The following is a 26025-nucleotide window of genomic DNA, read 5'->3' on the forward strand; positions in this document are numbered from 1 at the left end:
CGCATTTCTGGTGGGTTTTTTTTTTTTTTGTGGGGGGGGGGGGGGAACAAACTATTGACTCTATTGTAATGAAATGCAGTCCATATGGTATGATAGAACTTCCACCATGTTCATTACATTAACCTTCATCAGATTCCATTTCATTTTCCTGTTGTAAATCCATGTTTACAACCATGTATTTGTTTTCCTTTTCAATGATTTCCGGACTTAGTTACAAATAAATTCCTGCTGTGTTTAAGATGTTTGAATCAGTCATATAAGCTGGATAATGTCTTTGTCACAGAAGTGGCATGAAGAAATTACAGTCTACAAAGATGATGTGGAGGAAGTTGGGGTATTGGCTCAGCAAATACTAGAGGAAAGTCTCACTGCAAGTAGAACAGGAAGCCAGGCTACGCAGCTTACATCTCGCTACCAAACTCTTCTTCTTCATGTCTTGGTAAGTACTGAAAATTAATTCATTGTAACATCATAAATTGTCAGTTAAGAAGCAAATGTAAACAGACTTTTGTAATTAGACTTTATCAGAGTTTATTCATTACTGTAGACTCAGTAATATAATGTTCACATATATTCATATATATACACAAACATACGTGCAGATTTCATTGGACTAAATGTATTAGAGAACCATAATTGGGATAATGCCCTTTCAGAGATATTCAGTATTAATCAGATGTTGTTACTGTCTTTTTTGGCAGTTGCAGGAGAGAAATTCAGAATTCAGTATGTTTGAATGCTAAACAACCTCTAGAGAAATGTTTCCAGGTTACCTGAAACATATAGGTACAGGGAAATTTGGAATTGATAAGGTACAGTGTTCAGGTCACTTTAAGTAGTAAGTGTCTCATAGTACCATAATCACAAGTCACAATTCAACTTTCAAAATATAAGTACCTTTTCAGTGTTTAGTATTAACTCAGTTTTAACATTAGTGATTACTATGTGCACACCCTGACAAGACCTCAGTGAAAATTATCCACCAGATATGAAAGAACTCGAAACCTATGTGTTTAATCTTAGTACATCAGGTTTTGCTATCTTTAGCCAAAAGCAATGATAAACATCTGGGTGGTTCTTGTTTCTTCCCCCTACCCTCCGTATTTGTTTGAAGGAGCAAATAAAGTTTCTGGAAGAAGAAATACGCTGTATGGAGGAGTCAGAATTGGCTTTTAGTGCTTACACAGATTGGTACGGAGCTACTAACAGGAACTTCAGAAATGTGATCACCAAGTTTGACGTGGTTGATAAAACAGCAATGGAGAAAAAAGTGCAGAAACTAGAGGTACAGCTTTCTTGAATGCAGTTTTTGTTTCTGTTCACCAAAAAGAGATTCTATTTTAACACACGTCTTAATAGCTGCTCAAAATTCTGACTTCACCTTGCCCAGAGAAGCTAATAGGATAAAGATCACCCAGTATAAAACTTTCTGTTCTCAAGTCACATACACATTAGATCACAGTTTGGTTCTTAAGGTTATGAATAGTCCTAAATAATATAATCCTATCCTTCCATAAGGCATGTTTGTATGTGTCTTGCTTTAAGTTAAAACTTAAAATAAATTCCCCTTGCAAGTCATCCTGTCATGTATATTTTATACCAGTGTGCACTGTGGCAAGAAGTGCTTCCTATTTCTCTTCATTGAAATAACTCAGTAGTAAAACTCACATTTCATCTCAGAGTTACAGAGGAGTTCTTCATATGTCCCGCAGCTTAAACATAATACACTAAGGGAAAACTTTCATCTATTTCAGAATTTGGAGTACGAACCCGCTCCTGATAGTCCTCAGTTTCTGTGTTTATCTTCACAAGCCCAGTGCAGAACAGAAGTATTTGCTTTTTCTGCTTCCTTCTAGTTTACCACACCTTAACTCTGGGCAACTTTTTAATGAAAAGTCCATTCAATTTCCCTAGCAATTCCTTCTGTGTCCTTAGCAAAATAAATTAAAAAAATTCATTAGCCTCTTACTGATAATAGAACTATAATGACTGAAAAAAAAAAAAAAAGGCGAGAGCTTGCATATGTTTTCTGTTAACCAACACTTCCTTCACAGCTGCTACTGAGTGATATGGACATAGGGCACAGTCTACTGAAATCCGCCCGTGAGAAGGGGGAGCGAGCCATAAAGTACATGGAAGAAAATGAAGTTGATCAGTTAAGAAAAGAAATTGGAGATCACGTGGAACAGCTTGAAGAGCTGGCTGGCTCCATCAGGAAAGAGCACATGACTTCGGAGAAGTGCCTTCAGTTGGCGAAGGAGTTCTCAGACAAGTACAAGACACAGACTCAGTGGGTCACGGAGTACCAAGCCATGTTACGTGCTCCAGCGGAGCCAAAGAGCGAGCTCTATGAGAAGAAGGCCCAGTTGTCCAAATACAAGGTAAAAAAGGGTTATATCATTGTACTATCAAGTCAATTTTGACCTAGTGACTCACAATAAATCCTCTGATCCAGGTGTCTGTTCAAGTTTCCCCAATAGATGTGTGAGGTGTCTCTGGCCTGGATGTCCAAATCAACATCAAAGTGAAAACATGCATGGTACCTCCATCAATGAAACAGAATGGGCACCTGGATTTGAAATGTGGATGTCCTAATAAGGCTTCCACATCTGAAAATTTCCTGTTATGGAGCAAAACTCTTTTATGAGTACACATATGAGTAATTCCATTGATATCAACAGAGTTAACTGCTGTTTAAGCAAGGATAGAAATCAATTGGTCTTCACTGCAAACAATTGCCTCTGTTTGCATTGGCTTAATCAGCTTTCTGGTTAAAGCTGGATGTCCCAGCTCAACTAACATCTAAGACAGCCAGCTGCTATGGCCTCCTCTGTTTTTAGTTAGGATTTTAATGAAGTCATGGTTGGGTGGGGTTTTTTTTCCCCAGTTGTAAAAATGAGTAGAAAAAATTGACAACAAGCCTCATTGCTTCTCTTAATGATGTTTTTGTAAAATACTTCAGGATTACAGGTGTTTCATGAGATGTGTACTGGGTCTGGCTGTGATGGAGCTAAATCTCCTCATAGCAACCCATATAATGCTGTGCTTTACATTTGTGGCTAAAAGTGTTGCTAACAAACCAATGTTTTGGCTATTGCCGAGCAGTACCCGCAGAGCATCCAAGCTTTCTCTCTGAAACTGCCCACTACCCCTCATCAGCTTCAGTACTCAAAGCCATATGTCATAGCTGTGTGCTTGCTTTCTACACATTTGGGGAGCTGGCATCTCACCGTCATTTGATAGATGCTGGCATGTGCCATGCTGTTGGAGCACAATGACACAGCGGATCAGTATACTCCTGAGAGCACAGTGGTATACACTCGTCTGCATACTATCCCATTAAGGGGATGGCTTTGGTGATACTTCCCCACCTATTTGCAGAATTTGTTCCTCTGAGAAAGTTTTACCCCTAGCACTTGCCCCTTGACACATATTAACTCCCTTTCCTTCACCAGCTCCAGGTTATTAGCCGTGCTACTAGCCACTCACTAAAGGAGCAATTGCCTTTAGGTGCCCGCAAAGTTGTTGTCTCAGGGCATGGCTGACAAACATAGTCCTGTACTGGTAGCAAAGCTCTTCTCATCTGGAAAGGATGATATATACCATGATAGAAGCCTGTACTTCAGACCAAAGAGAAGTTAGTGAAATAGATCTTCAGTGTTCAATAGATTTATTTTAATTCTTGCTTGTGTTGTAGTCCATACAGCAGACTGTTCTGTCCCATGAGCCTTCAATAAAATCAGTGATCGAAAAGGGAGAAGCACTTTTTGATCTGGTGAATGACATGACTCTGAAGAACAACATTCAAGACCTTCAGAGGAGTTATCAGGAACTCTGCAGCACAACTAAGGTAAAAAGTCAGGAAGAAAACTCTAGGTTCTTTCAATTTGCTGTATTTTTTTCCCTCTTTAAGAAGCTGCTATTTGTTTCATGTTGTCATGTTACACCCTGTACACAGAGCCAGTTAGATTTAATTTCTTGGAGGTGGGGAATATTCTTGAATATGGGAAGAATTTCTACATAAATACATCTAACGAGTAGCTGAAATGAATTTTGAGTGTGGCAGGTGAAATCTTTGTAGCACTGAGGGGAAATAATATATCAGTGACTAGTTTGTACTCTTGCTACTATTTTTAATTTCTTTGAATGGATTGCTAAATACATTATTTCTTGAAGGGACAGATGCCTTTAAATTATACCATTTTGTCTCTTGTTTCTGCTAGATCTTGCACAAACCCTGTTTAATCTAGTTGAGTTGTTAAATGGAAGTTGCTGGAGAAAATGAACTGCAAGATGGATATAATTTAATTGAGCAAGGGCATTATTAATTAACATTGATTCATTAGTCCACATGTCTGTAGTACTTTGAAAGATCTAATACTTCTAAATGTGTCCTAAAGTATGATTATTCCTAAAGCTTTTAATAGGTTATACTCCTAACAAGGATAAGCTCTGCAAACTATGTTAGTACTTATGTTTGACCTAAGTATATTTAATTGCCAATCCATCCACTAATAGCAGATGATTTTATTTTTTCACAGTTGATTTTTAATTTACAGACATTTCTCTGATCTATACCACAAAACTGGTATCTGTTGCATTACTTATAATGTTGATGACTTAAATGTAGAGAAGCGTATGAAAAATCTTTCTTAAAAAGAATAAATACATTTTAACTCCATGTGTACATTCTTTATTTGCCTACCACAATCACAGGCAATATGTACGTGCAAAGGCTATAAGCAGCAGGGACCCAACCATAACATTTGGTAGGTCATGTGCAGTCTCTCGGAGAGCATGTAATAACTTTTTAAGTGAACTTAATGTCAAGTTGACAATGTTCCTTTTCTTAAAGTAAGGAGAACCTCAGTGTTTTCCTCACTCTTCAAAGTATGGCATTTCATCTGGAGTGAAAGTACTGCTCAGTACCGCAGAGTTTATTCACACAAGTAATCCCTTTGATGTCTTCCTTAACAGTCTAATCATGTGAGAGTGCCTCACAGGAATATAAATTTAGAAGATAACTCTCTTACTATGCTTTCAAACTCTTGGTGGTTTTTGGTTTGGTGCTTGTTTTTGTTTGGGGTTTTGTGGCTTTTTTTTGTTTTGTTTTGTTTTTTATTCTTGTAATTACCTGAATATTTAATCTTGGTTATTGTGGACCTGCAGGCATACGTTGAAACCTTAGAGGTGAGAGTAAAAGAACATGAGGATTACAATAGTGATTTGCAAGAAGGGGAGAAATGGTTATTACATATGTCCAGTAGGCTGGTCAGCCCTGATCTCATGGAGAGTAACAATCTTGAAGTAATCACTCAGCAACTAGCTAACCACAAGGTGGGTTTGCTATTGGGTAAACTTCCTTTGTCTGGTAAAATAGAATTTTTCTTCTTTGCTTCTCTGTCTCCACTCCAGAGCTCTAGTTTTGTCATTCACCTGTTTTATTCCTCTTACTGCTATGTAAATAAGCATGAGTGTCATTAATGTAGTTTATAAATCTGCCTTGTTGTTAGCACTGGTTTTGGATGATACTGCATCTGCACAAGTGCTTTGTTGTACACTGGTCTGAATTCTGTGTTAGGCTTTTGCTGAAATGTCCCAGGAAATAGGCCACAAAAAGCAGATTAGGGTCATTTTACTGCTAAGGCATTTTTTTTGCTCTGGCACTTTTAAGGATTAAAAAATAAATAAATTAATTTTCAATTTTTTTTTCCCGTCTATTAGTTTGTAACATTTCCTCCATTGCCTTTATTCAAGGTATTTTTATGGTTGCTGTTAATGATAATCATTCACCACATTGATAGTTGATGCTTTCTAGAAGATAAAAGAAAGCAAAATCCAACCCTCCCTACCATTCCCTGAAACTGAGTTCCCAAGGGCACATATTGAAATCTTATAACTCAATGTGATTGGTGTGTTACTCTTCAAGTAACCTCCTTAGATAAAAATTTGGCTCCACCAAAGTCAATGGAAAGAACTGTCTACAGTGGAAGAGCTTATGGAATAAGGTACAATTCAGCATCAGATTTAATCCTCATTACTAGACACAAGTTGGTGGAGCCCTGGAGAGCATGTGACAAAGGAAAATTACAGGTGGTCCTGTGGCATAAGCATGTAATGTTTACACATTATGAGAGTGCTGCTGATGTTTCTGTGGGATATCTATGTACAGACTTTTGACAATGGTTTTAGAATGAATATACACTCTAATAGCTTGACTATAACAATACACGTCTGAAAACTTTTTTCTGAATCTGAAGTCGAAGTGTGTTGTGGGGAGCGAAGCTTATTTAAAAAGCTGTGATGCAGATCATGTTTTAAGTTTAAAATATTTCTTCAAAAGTATTTTATCTATTTCTCAGGCTATCATGGAAGAAATTGCAGGATTTGAAGATCGTTTGAACAGCCTTAAGAGTAAAGGCGATTACTTGATCAATCAATGCACAGAACATCTTCAAGCAAAATTTAAGCAAAACATACAAAGCCATCTTCAGGGGACAAAGGACAGCTATTCTGCCATATGTAGCACAGCCCAAAGAGTAAGTCCTGTTTCAAAAATGTTTTTATGCCATTTAACTCTCTCTACTGTTTCCATCTAAATTGAGGTTACAGGTGTAGCTCTTCATCATTACTGTGCTACAGTTGAATTCCTTGTGATCCAAATGTTGCCTTGCAGCCAGCAAAACTAGCTGCCTATCAGTTCGTAAATTAATCTCTCCACACCCTCACTATTTTCATGTTATGCTAGTTTCTGAGCAGCTGCAGGAAAGAAATTAGAACTATTCCTACTTAAAAAACTAGGGAGCAAATTGCACTCCTGGTGTCAGTAGTTTGCATAAGTACATAAAGGGTCTTAATGATGTGCTAGGAAATACTGTCTCTCTTAGTAAAAACAGAATATACAGTTAAGAAGGGCTAGCTGGGTCATTATGTTAATCCAATTAGGAGATCAAGTCAGCATAGTCTAAAAAAAACCCAAAACCAAACCAAACAACGCCCCCCCCAACAACCTCAAACCCCCCCAAAACCCAAACAAAACACCCCCCTCTGACTCCCCTCCCCCCGCCCCCAAGTAGACTTCATAGTCAGTAAGATTTGTAGAGGTAGGTAAAACCTCATACTAGGTCACTGGCAAAATGTTGAACAAGAATACAGAAATAAGAGACAATACTCTTCATTTGCATCTTTATTTTTTCTTTCCAGAAGCTGTGCCTTAGATATTGTCCATCTTCTCCACAAATTAGCAAGATGCAGTGAGAGCTTAAGGAGCTTTCAACCCTTGGTACTTTTATGTACAAGGGCTAAAATAACCACAGTTTAATAATTTGTTTTATTTGCAGTTTTCAAGGAGGGAGAACAGAGCCAACAGTGGTGTTTGAAAATGTGATGACCTTACAAAACGTTTATTTTAGGTGTACCAGAGTTTGGAACATGAACTCCAGAAGCATGTTAATCATCAGGATACCCTACAACAGTGCCAGACTTGGCTGTCTACGGTGCAGTCAGAGCTAAAGCCAACTACCTGGCTGCCTTTCAGCCTGGCAGATGCAGTTAAACAGGTAAAAGTTCAGTACTTGAAAATGCTCAGTTATCCTTAATAAGGTGAGTTCAGGTAAGAGCTTTATATTAATAGAAATTAGATACTCTGTGTGACCTTCTTAGAGGGCTGTGTAGCCTCATTGTTTATTCCCAGCTCTGAAAGGAATATCTTGAGTGAAAAATAACCATAGATGAAAAATCACACAGGGCTTTTGCTAGCTCTGCTTAATGCTTAGAAATATGTTACCTGAAAAAAGTTGGCTAATTAGATAAAACTGCTCAGATACTCCACAGGTGTGTTTAGCAGAGAGGTTGTGTCTTTCTGCTTGTCCAACTGCCGATCTGTCTACTAATGTTCCTATATGAGACCTGGTTTCATAGTACCATGGACACAGAGTCTGTTAGCAGGCAATTAAAACAATTTTTCAGCCTGAGAGCATAGAACTGCCTCTAGCCCACATTAGCCATTAAGAATGGTTTCTTTGCTTCTTGATTATTCTTAGTAACTCAATGTATTTTACATTGGATTTGTACCTTGATTTCAAATTAAACTGGTATCCTACTAAAAAATGTTGGAATTCAGGGCTGTCTCAACCACCATGTGGCTTAGTAGAGACCTTGAAATACTACAGATGGCAGCTCTGCAGGGGCGGGAGGAGCAGGGGGTGACTGTGGGGCCAGCAGGGCAGCACCTTCCCAGAGACATGCAGAACTGCAGCACACAGGTGAGGAGAGCAGAGTCCTCATTTTCTTTTGGGATGAGGAAAGCTCATAGGGAGAGGTGAGCTCCTACGGGCAATGTCAAGAGCAAGAAACCTCAACAGCATCATGTTGTCTGGTCTTGGCAGTCATAGATATTGGGGACATTGGAAGGGTTTCGGAATATGTTGGAAAGTGTGTTGTGCCACTGGGCTGGATTCCCCATGATCTATCAGACACTGGAGAATTTTATAGGTATAGGGACATGACACATTAATAATTGGATAAAGCCCTGCTTCCCATTCACCTTGGGAAAGTAAGTCACCTTGTTGAAACTGTGTGTATCCATCCAACACTTTATTTATAAAGACATAATCTAGGTAATGCATATGTCACCAAGTGCTTTGATAATTGGATGATAATCAAGTTTTTAAGAGTTACTCTTTTCCATAACTATGACAGAGCAGACTTACCTAATAAAATAGTGTATCTCTGTGTTTCATCTTTTGGAAATAATAAGTTAAAGTAAAAATACTAAAATGCAAGACTGTAATAAAATAAGAGATTATTTCCACATTCTCAGAGTTTATTTGAGGATTGTCTTCCCTCAGGTAAAACATTTCCGGGCTCTGCAGGAGCAGGCCAATACATACCTGGATCTTCTGTGCTCCATGTGTGATCTGTCAGATGCCACAGTGAAGAGTACAGCAACAGATATTCAACAAACAAAACATACGGTACAAGATAACCACAACAACCTGCTTTTAATCCTATTTAGAGCTTTAACTGCCTTGATTTGTCCTCTTTTGAAAAGGTCATATTGGGTAATGGTTTAAAGAAATGTCTTCTTACTTTCATCTTAAGTATTTCCTTTAGAAATAGTTTTCTCTTTCTGGTTTGGTTTTTGGTTTTGGGTTTTTTTTGTTTTTGTTTTTATTATTATTATTATTATTATTATTAATTTTATTTTTTATTAAATCAACACATTTCCATCCTGGTAGTAATGCAAATACACATGAGAAAGGTTGCTAAAGGTACTTAGGCAATGTTACAAGATGTTGGTCTAAAGCCACACAAATAACATTCTGTGGAAGAAAACCTGATCCAAATTACTTGTTTCCATAAAATACAATTCAATCTGTTCTTTTCTGTGTTTTATTAAAGCTTAGACATATTTTACTGTTATTATTTATTCAACAGTAGACTCATGTTCTTATTAGGGTATACTAATATATTAATTATAGTAATCATATTTTATGATGATTCATTTCATAACTCAGAGTGCATCTATTTCAGCATATTTATTTATAGAAGTGTACCTCAATTTTAAATTTGAAAGTAGCTTAATGCTTGGTTTTAGAATAAAATTATAAACATAAGTTATTAGAAAAGAAACATTATGAACATTCCTGTTGTGAATATGAAAAACTTAGTTTCACATACACACACAACCAAACTTCTGAAACTACTTCTACCAAGAGTAAAAATCTAATAGATATAGTAATAGTATTCCATACCAGAGAAGCAAATTCTATAAATCCAAGTAGTCCATAAACAAATGGCAGTCCAAATATTGAATAGCTAAAAAGCATCCCAAACATCAGAAGAAGATTATCCTTTTACATATAAAGCAGCGAAATATTTTTAAGGAATCACAGACAGTACAGTGCTGCGATATATTAAGCTGGTTGAGTGTCTAAACCTTAAAGGCGCCCTGCTACTGTACTTGGAGCAAAAGAAGCTGTGTGACTATTGGTTTAAGGTGACTGATGGGCTCAGATCCAGTAAGCATTCTTCTTATTGGCATTTTACTAAAGGCATGTAAGCAAAATAACTGGGCTAAGCAAATTAAATGAAAGTGTTTAGTTTAAGCTTTTATTTGGTCATTGTGAAGGCATGTAGGGCACAGTCCAGCAATATTCTTAGCATGCAATAGACTTAATTATACAGTTAATTTAAGCTTTAACAGAAGACCGAGAACACTTTGAAATACACACACTCATAAATATACTTGCTTCTCTCAAGGGTGATCGATAATTCTTTCTTTTTTTTTTTTTTTTTTTCTCCACAGCTTTCCTTTGATAGGTCTGATTTTTATGACTTTTGAAGGTTAAGACTCTTTTTATGGATATTATTAGCCCCTTCAGAATCTAGTGCTGAAATTTGCTTTAGTACAGTATTGTGCTCAGATGAAGAATGGTATTCATCCTCCATTCTCCAAAAATAGATGCATTAAAGCATTCCTACTCCCTTCCATTTCTTTTCTTCTAGATTGAGCAACAGATAATGCACTCACAGTATTTGGCTCAAGGTTGGGAAGAGATCAAACAAATGAAGGCTGAGCTCTGGATATATTTCCAGGATGCAGATCAACAACTACAGAATTTGAAAAGGAGGCGGGCAGAGTTGGAGCTGAATATTGCCCAGAATATGGTACTCCAGGTTAAGGTAAGGAGACTTTGGGTTAAGAACAGAAGGTAAGGAAGAAGTTCATCCTTTGGCTGATATTATAATTCGTGTTATATGCACATATTGCATACAATTGCTAATATATTCAAAGTAAGAGCAGAGAAGACAGAGGAAAAAGTGTTCCCTTAATGATGCTACAGGGTGACACAGAAAGCAAAACACTGTACTTTAATATTTTTCTGGCTTTGTTTTTTTAACAGTAGACAATTTTCAGCCTACTGTTCTGATTTGTCTTCACTTTTAATAGGCTAATTGCTGATCACAGTGGACCTGAAGATAAGATCTGCAACTTGTGCTTAAGTTCTTTGATTTCAATACTTCTGAATTATTTAGATCTCTTTCAAAATTAGTCTAGGAAACTATTCAGTGCTGCTGGACTCTGAAAACTACTGGAGAATAGGTATGATAGAAACCCAATTTAATTTACCCTAAATAATGAGAGAAGTGCCTTCAGATCTTCACTCATTCTTACTCATTGCAGAAGAGAGAATTTTTATGGTTATTCTGCACACATCACAAACATCAGTAAAGTAACAAGAAGAAATAGGAAAACAGATTTTTTTCTTTATTAAATGATGAAATGCTTGGGGTTTGCATTTTTGGTCTAGACTTCACTTGTATTCTTTTCCTGATATGCCAGGAGTTAGGTGAAAAGTAAACAGTGCTTCCTCTTCATGTCTGCTCTACACAAGTGTTTTAACAAAGTCATAGCCCTTGAAGATTCCTCAGCACAATGTGGACTGAAAGCTGTTACACTAGCTATCATTAGAGTCCAGGAAGAAGCAGGAGTCTGTATTTCTTCACTATTTCAGTCAGGAACTTGGGATTATTAGGAAAGGCAGGCACCTGCTCAGCTGTCATATGTGGCACAATATGTATTTTTTCCTTGAATTTGCCCTGGTAAAGGAAGATGCCTAGCTCCATTTGAAGCAGTCACAAAGAGGAATGAGGCAGAGCTGGGCAGTAACATCTCTTCTGCAGAACCCCTACCAGCCCTCAGCGAAAACGCATCATCCCAGGAAAGCGTTGGAGCTGGGCATGGCTGTTTAGTTACAGTTATTGGAACTAGAGTTTGGGAAAAGATTATATTTACCCTGGACAGTGAGCAAGTGTTGAAAAATATTTGGTTGGTTTTAGTTGTCAGTATATTGTATATTCTTTTTTGGGGGTTCTCTGTGACTTCTTATTCAGTAAGAAATGTGTATGCAGATGGACTCTTATTTACTGGAATTTAAAGCTCCAATAGCAATCATACCTAGATAATCATTCTTTGTTTCAATAACGATAGTGATAATGGCCGCTATTATAGAAGTAGGAACAAAACAAAGTATGGATGTGGGGGCTCACTGACTCATGGACTCTGCTTCTTATTTTTAGTCTCTAATGAAAAAGGAAAAGGAAAAAATGATCTAGAAACAATCCTGGTGAAATGAATTCTCGTGACACCCAGACTATCTTGTGTGTTTTAGTGCATGGTAGGAGCTGTGCTAGTCCAGAAGCCTGGACAGCAAGGTGTGACTTGATCGTGATTTCTGTTTCTCACTGGCACTTGGAAGCTGCTCTGGTTTGCTTTCACATCTATAACCAACCTGTCCTCACCTGAGAAGATGAGAAGGGAGGTTAGGGGAGGGGAGAAGGCACTTCTTCCTATTTAAATCTGCACAGCATTTGCCTCGGCAGATAATGAGTCCTTACACAATTTATTTATTTCAGAGGTTTTATCTAAATTCCATCTTATAATTTTGAGTAGGTGTCACCATATTGGTTTTGACTTGTATCTTTTTCAGGAATTCAGTCAGAAGTTGCAGTCTAAACAGTCAGCTCTTACCTCTGTGACTGAGAAGATGAACAAACTAACCCAAGGACAGGAATCACCTGAACACAAGGAAATAGGAGAACTGAGCAACCAGTGGCTGGACCTCTGCCTTCAGGCACACAGTTTGCTCATACAGAGGGAGGAGGATCTGCAGAGGACAGGGGATTACCATGATCGCATGAATGTAGTTGAAGTTTTCTTGGAAAAGCTCACAAAGGAGTGGGACAACCTGGCTAGGTAAAAAAGGAGTAGCATGTGCAAAGCTGACTTAGTGCATATACCCTGAAAGAGCTATTTACAGAGTGTCCCTAAGTTGGATCCATGAAAAAATCCCTTTTTCCATGCTTAATTAAAGCAAGCCTGCCTTATTAATTATAGGTCAATTACTTGTATTGAAATAAAGAGAGTATGAGAAGCCAGATCTTCAGTGTTTGTCTTTAAGGCAAGTACTGATTCATCCCATCTCAGGTTATAGCATTTTCTGATATTTCAAGAATTTTGCCTATTTTGTTTGAACTCTTTCATTTGTGTTTACTGTGTTTCATGTGTGTTTTTCATTGTGATATTGTATTTATTAGACTATTACATTAAAGATTAGTTGCTGCCGCTAAATGATTGCAGCTGCTTTGTATAGCATAAATACACCAGCTGTGTGTAAAATTGTAAGAGTCTATTACTGCTGCTATCACTGTCATGGAACAAGATTCACTTCAACCTCAGTACACGTTGTTGTTCATACGTGTAATATAACCAGTATGCTCTAGTATTCATATTAATTTGTATGGTCAGCCTGATGACCATACTGCAGATGAAAGGGAGAGGAATAAAAATGTTAAACTTTTATATTAACATTCAAGACTGGTACTCTCAAAAGAATCTGAAAACAGTAGGTATTGGTATCATGTTGATTTCAGTATATAGTGGGCTTATAATTCATCCTGACCTCTTTTAAAAGTCTGTCCTGAGAGAGTATCTAATAATCCATTTCTGCCCTGTCCATTTTGATAACAGATCTGATGCTGAAAGTACAAATGTGCACCTTGAAGCTTTGCAAAAATTGGCACTGGCACTACAGGAAAGGAGATTTGCTCTGGAAGATTTGAAAGATCAGAAACAGAAGATGATGGAACATCTGAATCTTGATGACAAAGAATTAGTAAAGGAGCAACTGGGTCATTTCGAGCAACGCTGGACTCAGCTGGAGGACCTTGTCAAAAGGAAAATTCAAGTGTCTGTTTCAACCTTAGAAGAACTCAGTTTGGTGCATTCCAAATTTCAGGAACTAATGGAATGGGCAGAGGAGCAGCAACCCAGTATCTCAGAGGCTCTTAAACAAAGTCCTCCTCCAGATTTGGCTCAGAGTCTTCTCATGGATCATCTTACCATTTGCAGTGAGCTTGAAGCCAAACAGCTTGTTCTGAAGACACTTTTGAAGGATGCTGACAGGGTGATGGCCAACCTAGGGCTCAATGAAAGGCAGGAGCTGCAGAAAGCACTTTCTGATGCACAGCACCATGTAGATTGTCTCAGCGATCTGGTCGGCCAGAGGAGAAAGCACCTGAACAAAGCCCTGTCTGAAAAGACCCAGTTTCTCATGGCAGTCTTTCAGGCTACAAACCAAATTCACCAGCATGAGAAGAAGGTAACGTTTCCGGAACACATTTGTCTGTTGCCAGAAGATGTGAGCAAACAGATCAGGACTTGTAAGAATGCCCAGGCTAGCCTGAAGGCCTATCAAAATGAAGTCACAGGGTTGTGGGCTCAAGGAAGGGATTTAATGAAGGAAGCAACAGAACAAGAAAAGAGCGAAGTGTTAGGTAAACTGCAAGAACTACAGAATGTGTATGACACTGTTTTACAAAAGTGTAACCAGAGATTGTTAGAACTGGAGAAAAATATAGTTTCCAGGAAATATTTCAAAGAAGACTTGGATAAAGTTTGCCATTGGCTAAAACAAGCTGATATTGTCACATTCCCAGAAGTCAATGTAATGAATTCTAACTCTGAACTCTACAGCCAACTGGCAAAATATCAACAGATTCTTGAGCAATCTCCAGAATATGAAAATCTGTTACTTGCACTGCAAAGAGATGGCCAAGAAATCCTACCATCACTTAATGAAGTGGATCATTCTTATCTGGATGAAAAACTTAACATTCTCCCTCAGCAATTCAATATTGTCACTGCTCTGGCAAAAGAAAAATTATATAAGGTTCAGGAAGCAATTTATGCCAGAAAAGAGTATGCTTCTTTGATTGAGTTGACAAGTAAAGCTCTGACTGAGCTAGAAGATCAGTTTATTAGCATGGCCAAAGCTCCAGGTGCTGTTTTAGCCAAAGAAGCTGTGTCACTCCAGCAGGCCTACAGAGATCTCTCAGGTGAAGTGGTGAGCCTTGGTGCAGCAGTGGATGAACTAAACCAGAAGAAGGAGGCCTTTCGAAGCACTGGCCAGCCATGGCAACCAGATGAGATGTTAAAACTTGTCACGCTGTATCACAAGTTGAAAAGGCAAATAGAACAGAAAATCAGCCTGTTGGAAGACACAATAGAAGCATGCCAGGAGCACGAGAAAATGTGTATGCAGTTTGAGGCACAACTAGAGGCAGTGAAGAAGGAGCAGATTAAGGTAAATGAAGAAACACTCCCAATAGAAGAAAAGTTGAAAATATACCATTCTCTGGTGGGCAGCTTACAAGACTCAGGGAGTCTTCTGAAGCGAATAACTGAACATCTAGAAGCCCTTTCTCCTCAGCTTGACTCATCTGCACGTGAGACAACAAATCACCAAGTTCAGTCTTGGCAAGAGAAACTAAAGTCTTTGCATGCTGCCATTGGTGACACCGTGATGGAGTGCGAGAACAGACTTGTGCAAAGCATAGACTTCCAGACAGAAATCTGCCGCTCACTGGACTGGTTGAGATGGGTGAAAACAGAACTTAATGGAACATTAAGTTTGGACCTCAAACTGCAAAGCATCCAAGAAGAAATCCGAAAGGTTCAGATACATCAGGAAGAAGTGCAGTCAAGCCTGAGAATAATGAATGCACTGAGCAATAAAGAGAAAGAGAGATATATGAAAGCAAAGGAGTTGATACCTGCTGACCTGGAAAACACTCTTGCTGAGCTGACAGAATTAGATGGTGAAGTTCAAGAAGCTATACACGTGAGACAGGTTAGTGCACCCGAAGTGTCATTAGTTTCTTTCTCATGAAGCTGGGAAAGATCTCTCTGTGGCCTGATGTTTGTAATCATCATGAAAAGATTGATTTTAATAATCCTGTTGTTTGGGTTTTTTTAATGACATAGGTTGTGGCCTGTTGTCATGGATGACTGGGGGGGAAGGGGGAAAAGTCTTCCTTAATATGCATTTACACCTGCATGTAGAAGTGCAAACCTACTCAAAACCTACTTCCATGTAGTCCCTTCGGACCTGTATTTTAGATATAATAAAGGGAAAAGAAAGTAAGCATGGGCAAAATCCACATTCTCAGCAGAGGATATTTTTGTTGCTGCTGTGACTTTTATGTCTGTGACCCTCTGTATAATTTTCCCTTTTATTTCAGGCTACCTTGAATAAATTATATAGTCTCTGCCAAAGATACTACCAAGTGGTGCAGATAGCAAATGACTGGCTTGAAGATGCTCAGGAATTTCTCCTTTTAGCAAGAAATGGTCTTGATGTTGAGAACTCTGAGGAGAACCTAAGGAACCACACTGAATTTTTCAGCACAGAAAGTCAGTGCACTAATCATATGAAGGAGTTACAGGGCCTTGTGTCTGAGATAGAGCCCTTTATCCAAGCCACAGCAAGAGAGAAGCTGATGCAGAATGTAGCTACATTGGAGGAAAAGGCCAAAGGGACAAAGCAAGAAGCCAAAACCCAGCAAGAGCAGTTGCAAAGGTATATTAATCTTTTTTTTTTTCCTTTCATTTTAAGATCACCTTGTTGGTGATGAAAGAAAGAGATCACAGCATTAATCAGAGTTTTGTAAAATGTTTGTGCTACTGATGAGAGAAGTGAATATTGGGATTCAGAGCTCTTGGATTCTATTTTCTCCTCTGCCACTGACTGACTAGATGTGTGATCCTGAGGAAGCTATGATAAAATTATATAAAGCTTGGAACAGCACCGAGAAGAAGAGTAGGGAACGATTGTCCCTTATTTCACCTGACATAAGACTTATGCAGAAACAAATTAAATTGAAGCAGACATTTTGAACTAAAAGGAAATACCTTTTTAACTAGCATAACTATGTTACTTATTATTCCCGAATTTTCTGGTTTCCAAAAGTTTGATTGGTCTTAAAACACAACCTAGGCAAAGTCATTGAGGAAAAGTCAAACAAAGGATATTAAAAGCCTAGCTGTGTCTTTAAGGCACAGCTCAAAATCAGGAGTATATGCTTCTGTGTATGCTCTTTCCCAATAATTTTTCTTTTTCTTGGAAAATACTGTGTAACAGAAAAATAAGCAGTTACATTGAAAACCAGGTGCAACAATATTCCTGGTTTTCAAATGGTTTTGTATTGCATTAAATTGTTCTTTCTGGAACTGTGTTTGTTTAAGGTGTGCTTCTGAGTGGCAGGAGTACCAGACAGCAAGACAGAAGGTTATTGAAGTGATGAATGAGGCTGAGAAGAAATTATCTGAATTCTCAGTAGCTAAAGCTGCTTCTTCTCATGAAGCAGAAGAGAAATTGCTAACACATAAGGTAAGGTACTGAAAATTATATGTAATCCTTTACCTTTAGTGAAAATAAATGTATGTTATGTAGGTCCCCACCTGTGGCAACCTGAATTTCAGTTTTTAGATCTTTTCCTGTAGCACTTAACTGTGTCATAGGACACCAAGAGGTATTTTGTGTTGTGCAGAACACGCATTTTATTTGTGGGGTGACTGAGATGTTTTTAATCACTTTTCAGCTTAATGTCTGTCTATGTGCCTATGACTGTAGAGAACTGGAAGGAACCAGGAGGTTCCTAAAAGCCTTGGGTGCATAAGCCCCCAAACTGCGTACCCTACAAGAAATTCAGATGAATAGAAACATCCATCTACTTCAGATCACATGGAATAGTTCTGCTAGGACAGGAAGGGTTGGAATTTAATATTAACTCTTGTTTAATCTAAAAGAAAGAAATGTAACTTAAAAGAATTACTTTCTCCTCTAGTATTTAGGGTGCTAATCAGTTGCCTTAATATAAGCAGTTCAGACATCCTGCCTGGTCTCCAGCTGTGTCTCTGTGGAGGCAAGAATCTCCCCTAAGAGTAATGTCATGTCTGCCAGCTTCATGAGAACATCCTAATATGCTTGGACATCTAAAATGGCAGTAAAGATAAACATGACATAAATGTATGCTTAAACACCTGAATTGCTTTTTTCATTTTAAGACTCTAATAGAAGTCAGTCTTTGCTATGAGAAGGGTCCTGAATACTCATTTCCATCCATTTTGAGGGGCTAGCAGGGGAAAGAAAAACTGATTACACCAGATTTCTGCTGCCTCCATAGAGTTGCATTTTGGACCATGTCCTTCAAGTAGCTTTAGCTAATACATTGCATATGAAAAATAAAGTGAGACCTAACAACCTCACTCAGCAACCTGCTCTTTGCTTGCAGTGGTTGAAGGTGGCTCATCTGCCTGCAAGTGTGTTGAATAGTTATGAGTTGCGTTGTAAAAGAGGAAAACAGTGCTTATTTTTGCTTTTTCAGACTCTTGTGTCTGTAGTGAATTCTTTCCATGAGAAGATCACAGCCCTAGAAGAAAAGGCTTCACAGCTGGAAAAAGTTAGCAATGATGCCAGTAAGGCAACTATAAGTAGATCCATGACAACAGTTTGGCAGCGCTGGACACGGCTCCGGAATGTAGCCCAAGAACAAGAGAAAATTTTGGAAGAGGCAGTGCAAGAATGGAAGGGCTTTAATGATAAGGTAACTTCTGGTCTTGGTAAATCCTCCTTTGTTAACTGTGCATAGGTTTTCACTCATTATACTGCCTTATTAATCATCTTATGGTAGAGAAAGCAGGAATAACAGTGATTTTTCTCAGGTTATATTAAAAAACAGCTATGGAAAATGTAGGTTTAGAAACACTGCCTCCAAGGTTTGCACTGTTCTTCTATATGCATACAAGTATAGTAAATACAGAGTTATTTTGGTTTCTGGTGTTTCTTCAGAATCTTCTCCTCTATGTTTCACTTCCCCAGATGGTCTATTCTAGATTGTCAACCTCTTTTTTTTTTTTTCCCTTTTTTTTCTTTTTTTTCTCCTTTTTTTTCCTTTTTTCTTCCCCCCCCCTTTTTTTCCCCTGAGAAGTATGAAGTTGCTATTTCTAAGTTTATACAGTGATATTATTGCCTGTCAATGCTCACCAATCATGTGTCTCTTTTTTCCCTTATATCCTACCTGACTCTTTTTTTCTGTTGTTGTCCATTATTTTATGCTCAGATTGCAGGTTCTCTGGGAATGGGGATAATCTTTTTGTTAAATGTATGACTTGTGTCAAATAAAGGTCTGCCTTGGTATAGAGCTCTAGGTCTTACGGCAATAAAAATAATAAATGTTAAAAAACATGAGGAGCCAGTTATCACTTGACAAAAAAATCCCTTAGCAAGTCCTAGTCCACTGTGAAGAGCTAGTGCTAGCTAGCTAGATCTAGCACATTGGAGCATAGATTTATATCTGCTATAGAGACTGCTGCACAAGCCCTGTGCCACAACTGTTTTACAGCATCTGAAAGTACAGCACTGGGTTTAGCACCTTTTGGTATCAGTTGTAATAGCTTCTGTTTAATTTCATTATTGCCAAGACTGCATCTCTTTCCATAGATTCAGAAAGCCACCATAGCAATAGATCAGCTACAAGGTCGCTTACCAGAAAGTTCAGTGGAAAAGGCATCCAAGACAGAGCTCCTGGAACTCCTGGATTACCACAGCAGTTTCCTCCTGGAGGTGGAGCACCAGCTGTCATCATTGGGCCTGCTCAAACAACACACTGTCAGCATGCTTCAGGATGTGGAAGTAAAACCTCCATCTCAGGAGGAACTACCAGTCATGCAAGAAATCAAAGCAATGCAAGATCGATGCCACAAGTAAGGCAATATTTTAAAAGATTCACTAGAAAAATGGTACCTTATAATTCATTAATAAGAGTGCACGTATCATTTTTGTAATCATTAACAATTACCATGCTTAAAATAAATATTAGTTGTTATATTTAAAGTAAGTGTCACTTTAATTTTAAATTATCTTTAATTAATTTTGAAATACATTTTTACCATTTTTTATTCCCATCAGCAGGAGTATGCATTTTAGAATACGTACTTCTTGCCTTGCATAATAATAATAAGTTACGTAAGAGTTCTATAAACTACATTGAAGTTATAACTGACTTTAAACACTTCCATTGCATCTTGCCATTAAGTGTGACATTTTATCTTTTTGTATCCTAAGTTTGGATTAGTTTATCACTTTGTTTCCTGTGTTGGAAGCACTTAGGTACCAAAAGTAGGTATCCTATGAAATTTACAGGGGAATTTAGTGCATATGCAACTGAAACATATCTTAACATTTCAATCTGTGGTTATATGAATGTTTATCTAAATCTAAAATGTTTCCCTGTCATGTGTAAACCAGGAAGTTTTGTGGCTAAGTTTCAGGACTCATATCCACCTCATAACTGCACTAAGATGCCATTAACTGGATCTCCACAGTGAGAAGAGGGAGAGAGAGAGAGAATTAATAATCTATAAACCCTGCACCTAGCCTGTGCAAACTTCATTGGGTGCATGTGTAACTGATTCCAGTAGAATAGCAACCCTGTAGAAAACGTGTAGACATTAGCACTTCTGCAATTCCATTCTTCACTTAGAATTGGCTTCTAAGAAGTCTGTGATGATCACCCGCTCATGTAAATAAGGCATGATTCAGCTATGAAAGGTTATACAAACATAAATCAAATATGGGAATATCAAAGTACTATCCATGTCACATACGTAAGAGCTACAAGAAGTCTTGTAGATCTTTCACAGAGCTGTCGTCTGAAAAAGATTCTATTTTTTACAGGAGATCCAAGTTCTTAAGGAAGGTGTGGAAATTCTGTCTTAGTGAAAGTGTGGAAATAGGTCCCTGGATCAAAAATGGTGTTCAGGTGTTTGATCCATGCTTCATCCTAGGTATTCTGCCAATGCAAATCATATCACTAGGGGTAGAATTTGTCTCACGTTATTTTAGACTATAGATATCCTCATCTGAAATGGTTAATTCTTGATCTCTAATTAGTGGAGACAAATAGGCAGGTCTAAGATGCAGTTTTTCTGACCTATTTTAGAAGTTTCTTTTAGAATGATGAATCATCCTAAATCATGCCCTAGAATTACCTGCTTCCTCCACTGACAATAAGGGCAGTCTGTGGTGATGAGCTAAGATGTAGGTGTCTGTATCGTAAACATTTGCATTTCTTCAAAAGAATTATGTGCTTGATGTCAAAATACGTAAAACTGCTAATGAGAAGGAATGAACTGAAGAATGAACATGAGAAATTTAAGTGTGCTGCTTTAGTAGTCTGTTGCAACATTGCCCCACTTTTTATTACTCTGGATGTGGGGCTATCAATTGCTATCTTTATTATTCATTTTTTGACAAGCAATGCTTTTAGACTTTGCTTAATTCTTCACAAATAGTTATTGTTTCTTTGTTTCTAAAGTATGCAACAGAAAGTGAAAAAAGGTGTGAAGATGGTGAAACAGGAGCTGAAGGAGCGTGAGGAGGTTGAAGCAGAGATTAACATTGTGAAGTCCTGGATCCAGGAAACAAAAGAATATTTATTAAGCCCTGATACAGAAGTGGATACTCAACTTCAGGAGTTGCAGGTATATCAAATCTGTCAATTTCAAAATTACAACATTTATCTTCATTGTAATCTGCTGGTGAGTGTTAATCAGCTCAAAACCACCACGTATTCAGATTAGACAATACTAATTAGTTTTTGAGTAAGCCGCTAGACAAATTCATAAAGCATGAAGTAGCTGATGGGCTGTCATACCTAAATTTAAAGATATTTAAGATATATTCACATATTTGTGTTTATGCAATTTTACATGCTAGCATATTGTTTAGTAGTTTTTCTCCTCTCGTCTAAAATATAGGGGAACTGTAGAATGCGAATGGACAGAATGTGACATTTCGATCTTGGCAGTTTGGGGCGGGGAGGGAAGCAACAAAATAAAACCATCTCATTTCACTGGAGGTGTTGAAAACTTGACATATTCTATATACATGTGGTCACACAGGAACAGAGAACTGGACAGACAGTCATAAATGAGAGTCCAGGGAATCTGAAGATAAAATTCTTTTTAATGAACTATTTAAAAATTTGAAAGCAATTAGCTTTGTTGTAAGCTGCATGTAACATCTGCATTTGCTAAGTTTATAGAGGCATGTTTTTTCCCATTGTTCTTAACAATACTCTTTCTCTGTCATTAGTCTCTCCTTGGTGACGTAACTACTCATCGCCAGGCTGTTGAAAAAATGGCTGAACAGCAACAGAATAAGTACTTGGGGCTTTATACCATTTTGCCTTCTGAACTCTCTCTTCACCTAGCAGAAGTTGGGCTGGCCCTTGTAACTGTACAGGATCAGGTAAAGCATAGCAGATAAATGCATTACAGATCTATAGCCCTTCTTTAGACTTTATAACTTAGTGAAATACAGTATCCAAGTGTGGTCAAACTATGACAACATAAAGTAGTTTTATTACCTTCTTCATTTAAATCAAAGTAAGTTAAATGAAAGTTAATTTCCTTTCAGAAGGAGAGATTTCTGGTTACTGAATTTTATTCTTATTGTTGACAGATTCAAACCAAAGAAAGAGAAACTCAGCAGATCAAAACATTGAATCAAGAGTTTGGTCAGAAAATCCAGGGGATAGCAAATGAACTAAATGCCATTCTTTCCAAACTTAAAAAGAAAACAAATGATATAGCACAAGCTAAACTTGAACAGAAGGTAAGACAAGGCTTCCCTGATTTGATTATGCCATAAATTCTACTGAATTGGGATGCTCACTTCATACCAAAGTTGTATTTGTGAAGACTTGCATGACACATTTTTTTAATGTAGTATAACAGAAGAATGGACAGAAATAAGGGTTGACTGATGAGATTTTTTAATTATATTCTTTGCAAACTAGCCCATACAGGGACTTGAGTGAGTAACAGGACTTGGAGGAAGTAGCTGAGAGTAAAAGCAAGTCAGATGGACAAAGTTAGGCTATTCCTTCTAAATAATGAGTATGACTGCAATTTAGGAAAGCCTAAGAGGCTCCCAAACTGCTCCTTGACCCAGTCTGTATTGAAAAGACCATTCTTTACAGTACACCTTTACTTGCGATAAATAGAATTTACTTAGCCAATAGTCCATCTCGTATCATTTGGTGCAATAATGAGGTAAAGTGCTACTGATGCGGTTAAGGGTAATGCAGAGGACTCTTGGGGTTTTTTTATGGGTTTTCTTAACCTTAGTTATGTTGCACACTCAGAAAAGCTCATCTGTACTGAGTGTAATGTCGCTAAGTTAAGATCATCAGATGGGAGTAGAGGCTTTTACGGGGTGGAAAGATGGGGGAGGGGTTAGTTGAAGGTGGAAATTTGGGGGCTTTGGTTTAGTTTTTTAACTAGTCAAAGATAAACTTGACCAAGTTACTGTCTGAAAGTAAGCAAAGCATAGGAGAAGATTTGGCATGTCTGGTATGTAAAAAATTACCTGTTTATTTTCATGAGTTGCTCTCAGTATGCTTCAAAATAGCATTTGCTTTGCAGCAGGTGTCACTGAAATATATCCCATTAAATTTGATGTATCTCCTTGATTCCAGTAATTAAGCAGAATGCCAGTGAAATGTGCTTTCCCATGTTGCATAGAAAAAAACTCTCTGTCACTGGAGATTTAGTAATGTTCCCTCAACTGCATTTATGTCAGTGCTCAGCTGATACTCCTGAGATTGGCTTGGCTTTGATTACAGCAGTAAATATTTTTATATTAACATTGAAACTGATTGTGAAAAATAAAATAAAAATCTATTTTAAATCCATGTGACCCAAGTCAAATGGATCCTTCCCTCACTTTTAAACGGCATATAAATTCTGCATCATTTCTATAGTGGAGACATTTATTTATGCCTGCCTGAAATATGTGTGTCTTTGTCTTGATGAGTAGTTCAACATCTGTCTTTATGTCTACATGTAGACAGTTATGTCACTAAGTTCATGGAATAATATTTTTTTTCATAACAATTGATCATAACTTACACTCTATGGTGTGTCTGCCAGGACAGCCCTAACCTGAAGAGCTTGAAGTAATTTCTTGAAACACCTGTAGCTACAGCAGTGTTCTGAATCAATTTTTGTTTGATGATTGCAATTTAAATTTCTAAAAATAATTGGAAAGGGGCTAGAGTGTTTGATGAGACTTATTTTATTTATATTACAAAACCAAGGAATTGTTAACAGCTTAGGTATAAAAAACAAATACAGAAAAAAACCAATGCCCCCTCCCCAAGAAACTGTAGCACATAAGTGTGTTATCAGTCTATAAGAAACATGGAAAACCTTTTAGGTTTCCTTTTTAAAATTTTCAGAAACTTTGTAACTATGGTAAGAAAATCTGATTTTAAAATCTATTTCTGTTGAAACAGTCTAGCATGATCCAGACTGCTCCTGTGTCAAGATCAAGCTATGAAAATGCAAGTTTCAAATGAAAATAAAAGTTTTCATAATGTATTAATGAGTAATTACATATTTCTGGGTTTGTAAAGGTATGTTTTAAGACAGCAACAAAACAAAACCCCTTTCCAATAAATAAAAATCCTTGTCATGGCAATGTGTGCTGAGTATTCATTTCAAAAACAAACAGAAAGATGGCCATGAACAGTTAATGTCACTCTGAAGTGACTCAGTCTTTTGCTATGGTAGGGAGAACAGTTATCTGTTTCAGCCAGGAAGTCAGAGAAGAAAGAATAGTGGCACACATTTAAGAGATGACCAAACATCCTGCTGTTCTGCTTTCCTGCTTAGAGAAGTATTGTTGGTCTCCAGCCAGAATAAAAGTGGAACAAACTATAGAGACTTTGGACAGTGTATAAAGTCGCAAGTTGGACTAGAAATAATCAACTAGAAAGCTAACATTTCCTGGATCACTGATTTTCTTCCTTTTCTGTCTAGATCCTCGGTGAAGAGTTGGACAGCTGCAGTATAAAGCTGTTGGAATTAGATGCATCAGTCCAGGACTTTGCAGAGCAGAATGCACTGCTGGCGAAGCAGCTGGCTAACAGGATAGGGAAACTCACTGCATTGCACCAACAGACCATACGGCAGGCTGAGTACAGAGCAGCGAAGCTCAGTCAGGTATGATCTCAAATCTTTTCTGCTGTTTCCTTTCAGAAGCAGAAGGAGCATGCAAACTTCCCATTTATTTTCCTGTAGTTATGCAAGAAGGAGCATTCCTTGGCACATCTGGCTATTATTAGTCAGGGCTTGTATCACACCTCAAAAAGAGGCACAGACGGGTCAGATCAGGAGCGTGGAATAATTCTGTGATGCTGCTTTAACATCCACTTTCATGAATCATGTGCTGGTTCGTTCCTCTGGTGCCCTGAAAGGATTAGAGACCTTCTCACAAACAGTAGCATGCCAGGAAATAGTATTTCATTGTACTTTTCAGGGCCTCTCTCTTATCACTGTTACCTATATTTGCAGCATTAAAAAAAAAATAAAATTATTTTGCTCTAGTCACAATCTATAGATGGTCAATATAATTTGTAGATTCAATAGAAAAGCCTAGATACACTGGCCCTGATAATGCATAATGTTTATGCAATGTTTCAGCATTCATAAAGATGCTTACCCTGCAGTTCAAGGTCTCTGAAACTCTTATGTATTTTTTTTTGCTAATCGTTATCCCAAAAAAGTCTAGCCAAAAGCAAAGAAATGGATTTTCTGTGGTTCTGCCATCAATACCCTGATAAATTACGAGTTCTCTTTTCTGCATGCATAAAGAAGCTTCTGTAAGGCTTGAAAAAGATAACTATTTCATGGTACTCTTCAGTTTCCTCTGAAAAATTGTTTTCAAAAAGAGGCAGAAAATTACTATCAAAGTAAGAGTTCAGTCAAAGGTACTTGGAGAAGGGATTTAACCATTAGGATATTTTTGTTCAGCACCAAGAAATCCACTTCCTATCATAAAAAATGATAGGTAAGGCAAACTGCATGCAAATACAGTTCAGTCACCTAGGATTTGATCCATCCTTCATACAGGACAAATGCATGAAAATCAGTGAAATTATTCCTGCTAAGTGAGAAGAAAATTTGAACTAAAGAGTACTTTGCTAAATAGAAATTGGATGAATCAGAAAGTGGAGATTTTGTCCTGTATTTTGAAATAAGTGCAATATTTCTCTTTTTGCAAATATGGCAGAGTGAGTGGACAAAGCAGGTTTTAAAAAAAGGTCATTTTG

The 26025-nt window shown here is 37.6% G+C and overlaps 1 protein-coding gene across 1 annotated transcript in view; it reads left to right on the top strand.

The window, feature by feature from the left end:
- The window catches only part of SYNE1 (spectrin repeat containing, nuclear envelope 1), a 250787-nt gene that overhangs the window by 109320 nt on the left and 115442 nt on the right, over positions 1–26025 (top strand). The window contains exons 64-82 of the mRNA XM_010581892.1: positions 284–439; positions 1115–1285; positions 2055–2381; positions 3698–3850; positions 5170–5337; positions 6363–6539; positions 7413–7559; positions 8850–8975; positions 10510–10686; positions 12495–12760; positions 13535–15695; positions 16087–16424; positions 17090–17234; positions 18232–18450; positions 19347–19609; positions 21223–21388; positions 22002–22157; positions 22371–22523; positions 24734–24916. Of these exons, the coding sequence (XP_010580194.1) occupies positions 284–439; positions 1115–1285; positions 2055–2381; positions 3698–3850; positions 5170–5337; positions 6363–6539; positions 7413–7559; positions 8850–8975; positions 10510–10686; positions 12495–12760; positions 13535–15695; positions 16087–16424; positions 17090–17234; positions 18232–18450; positions 19347–19609; positions 21223–21388; positions 22002–22157; positions 22371–22523; positions 24734–24916 (5652 nt within the window). The remainder of the gene's footprint in view (positions 1–283; positions 440–1114; positions 1286–2054; positions 2382–3697; positions 3851–5169; positions 5338–6362; positions 6540–7412; positions 7560–8849; positions 8976–10509; positions 10687–12494; positions 12761–13534; positions 15696–16086; positions 16425–17089; positions 17235–18231; positions 18451–19346; positions 19610–21222; positions 21389–22001; positions 22158–22370; positions 22524–24733; positions 24917–26025) is intronic.

The sequence above is a fragment of the Haliaeetus leucocephalus genome, unplaced genomic scaffold (genome assembly GCF_000737465.1).
Source record: "Haliaeetus leucocephalus isolate CR32 unplaced genomic scaffold, Haliaeetus_leucocephalus-4.0 Scaffold819, whole genome shotgun sequence".
Taxonomy (NCBI): domain Eukaryota; kingdom Metazoa; phylum Chordata; class Aves; order Accipitriformes; family Accipitridae; genus Haliaeetus; species Haliaeetus leucocephalus.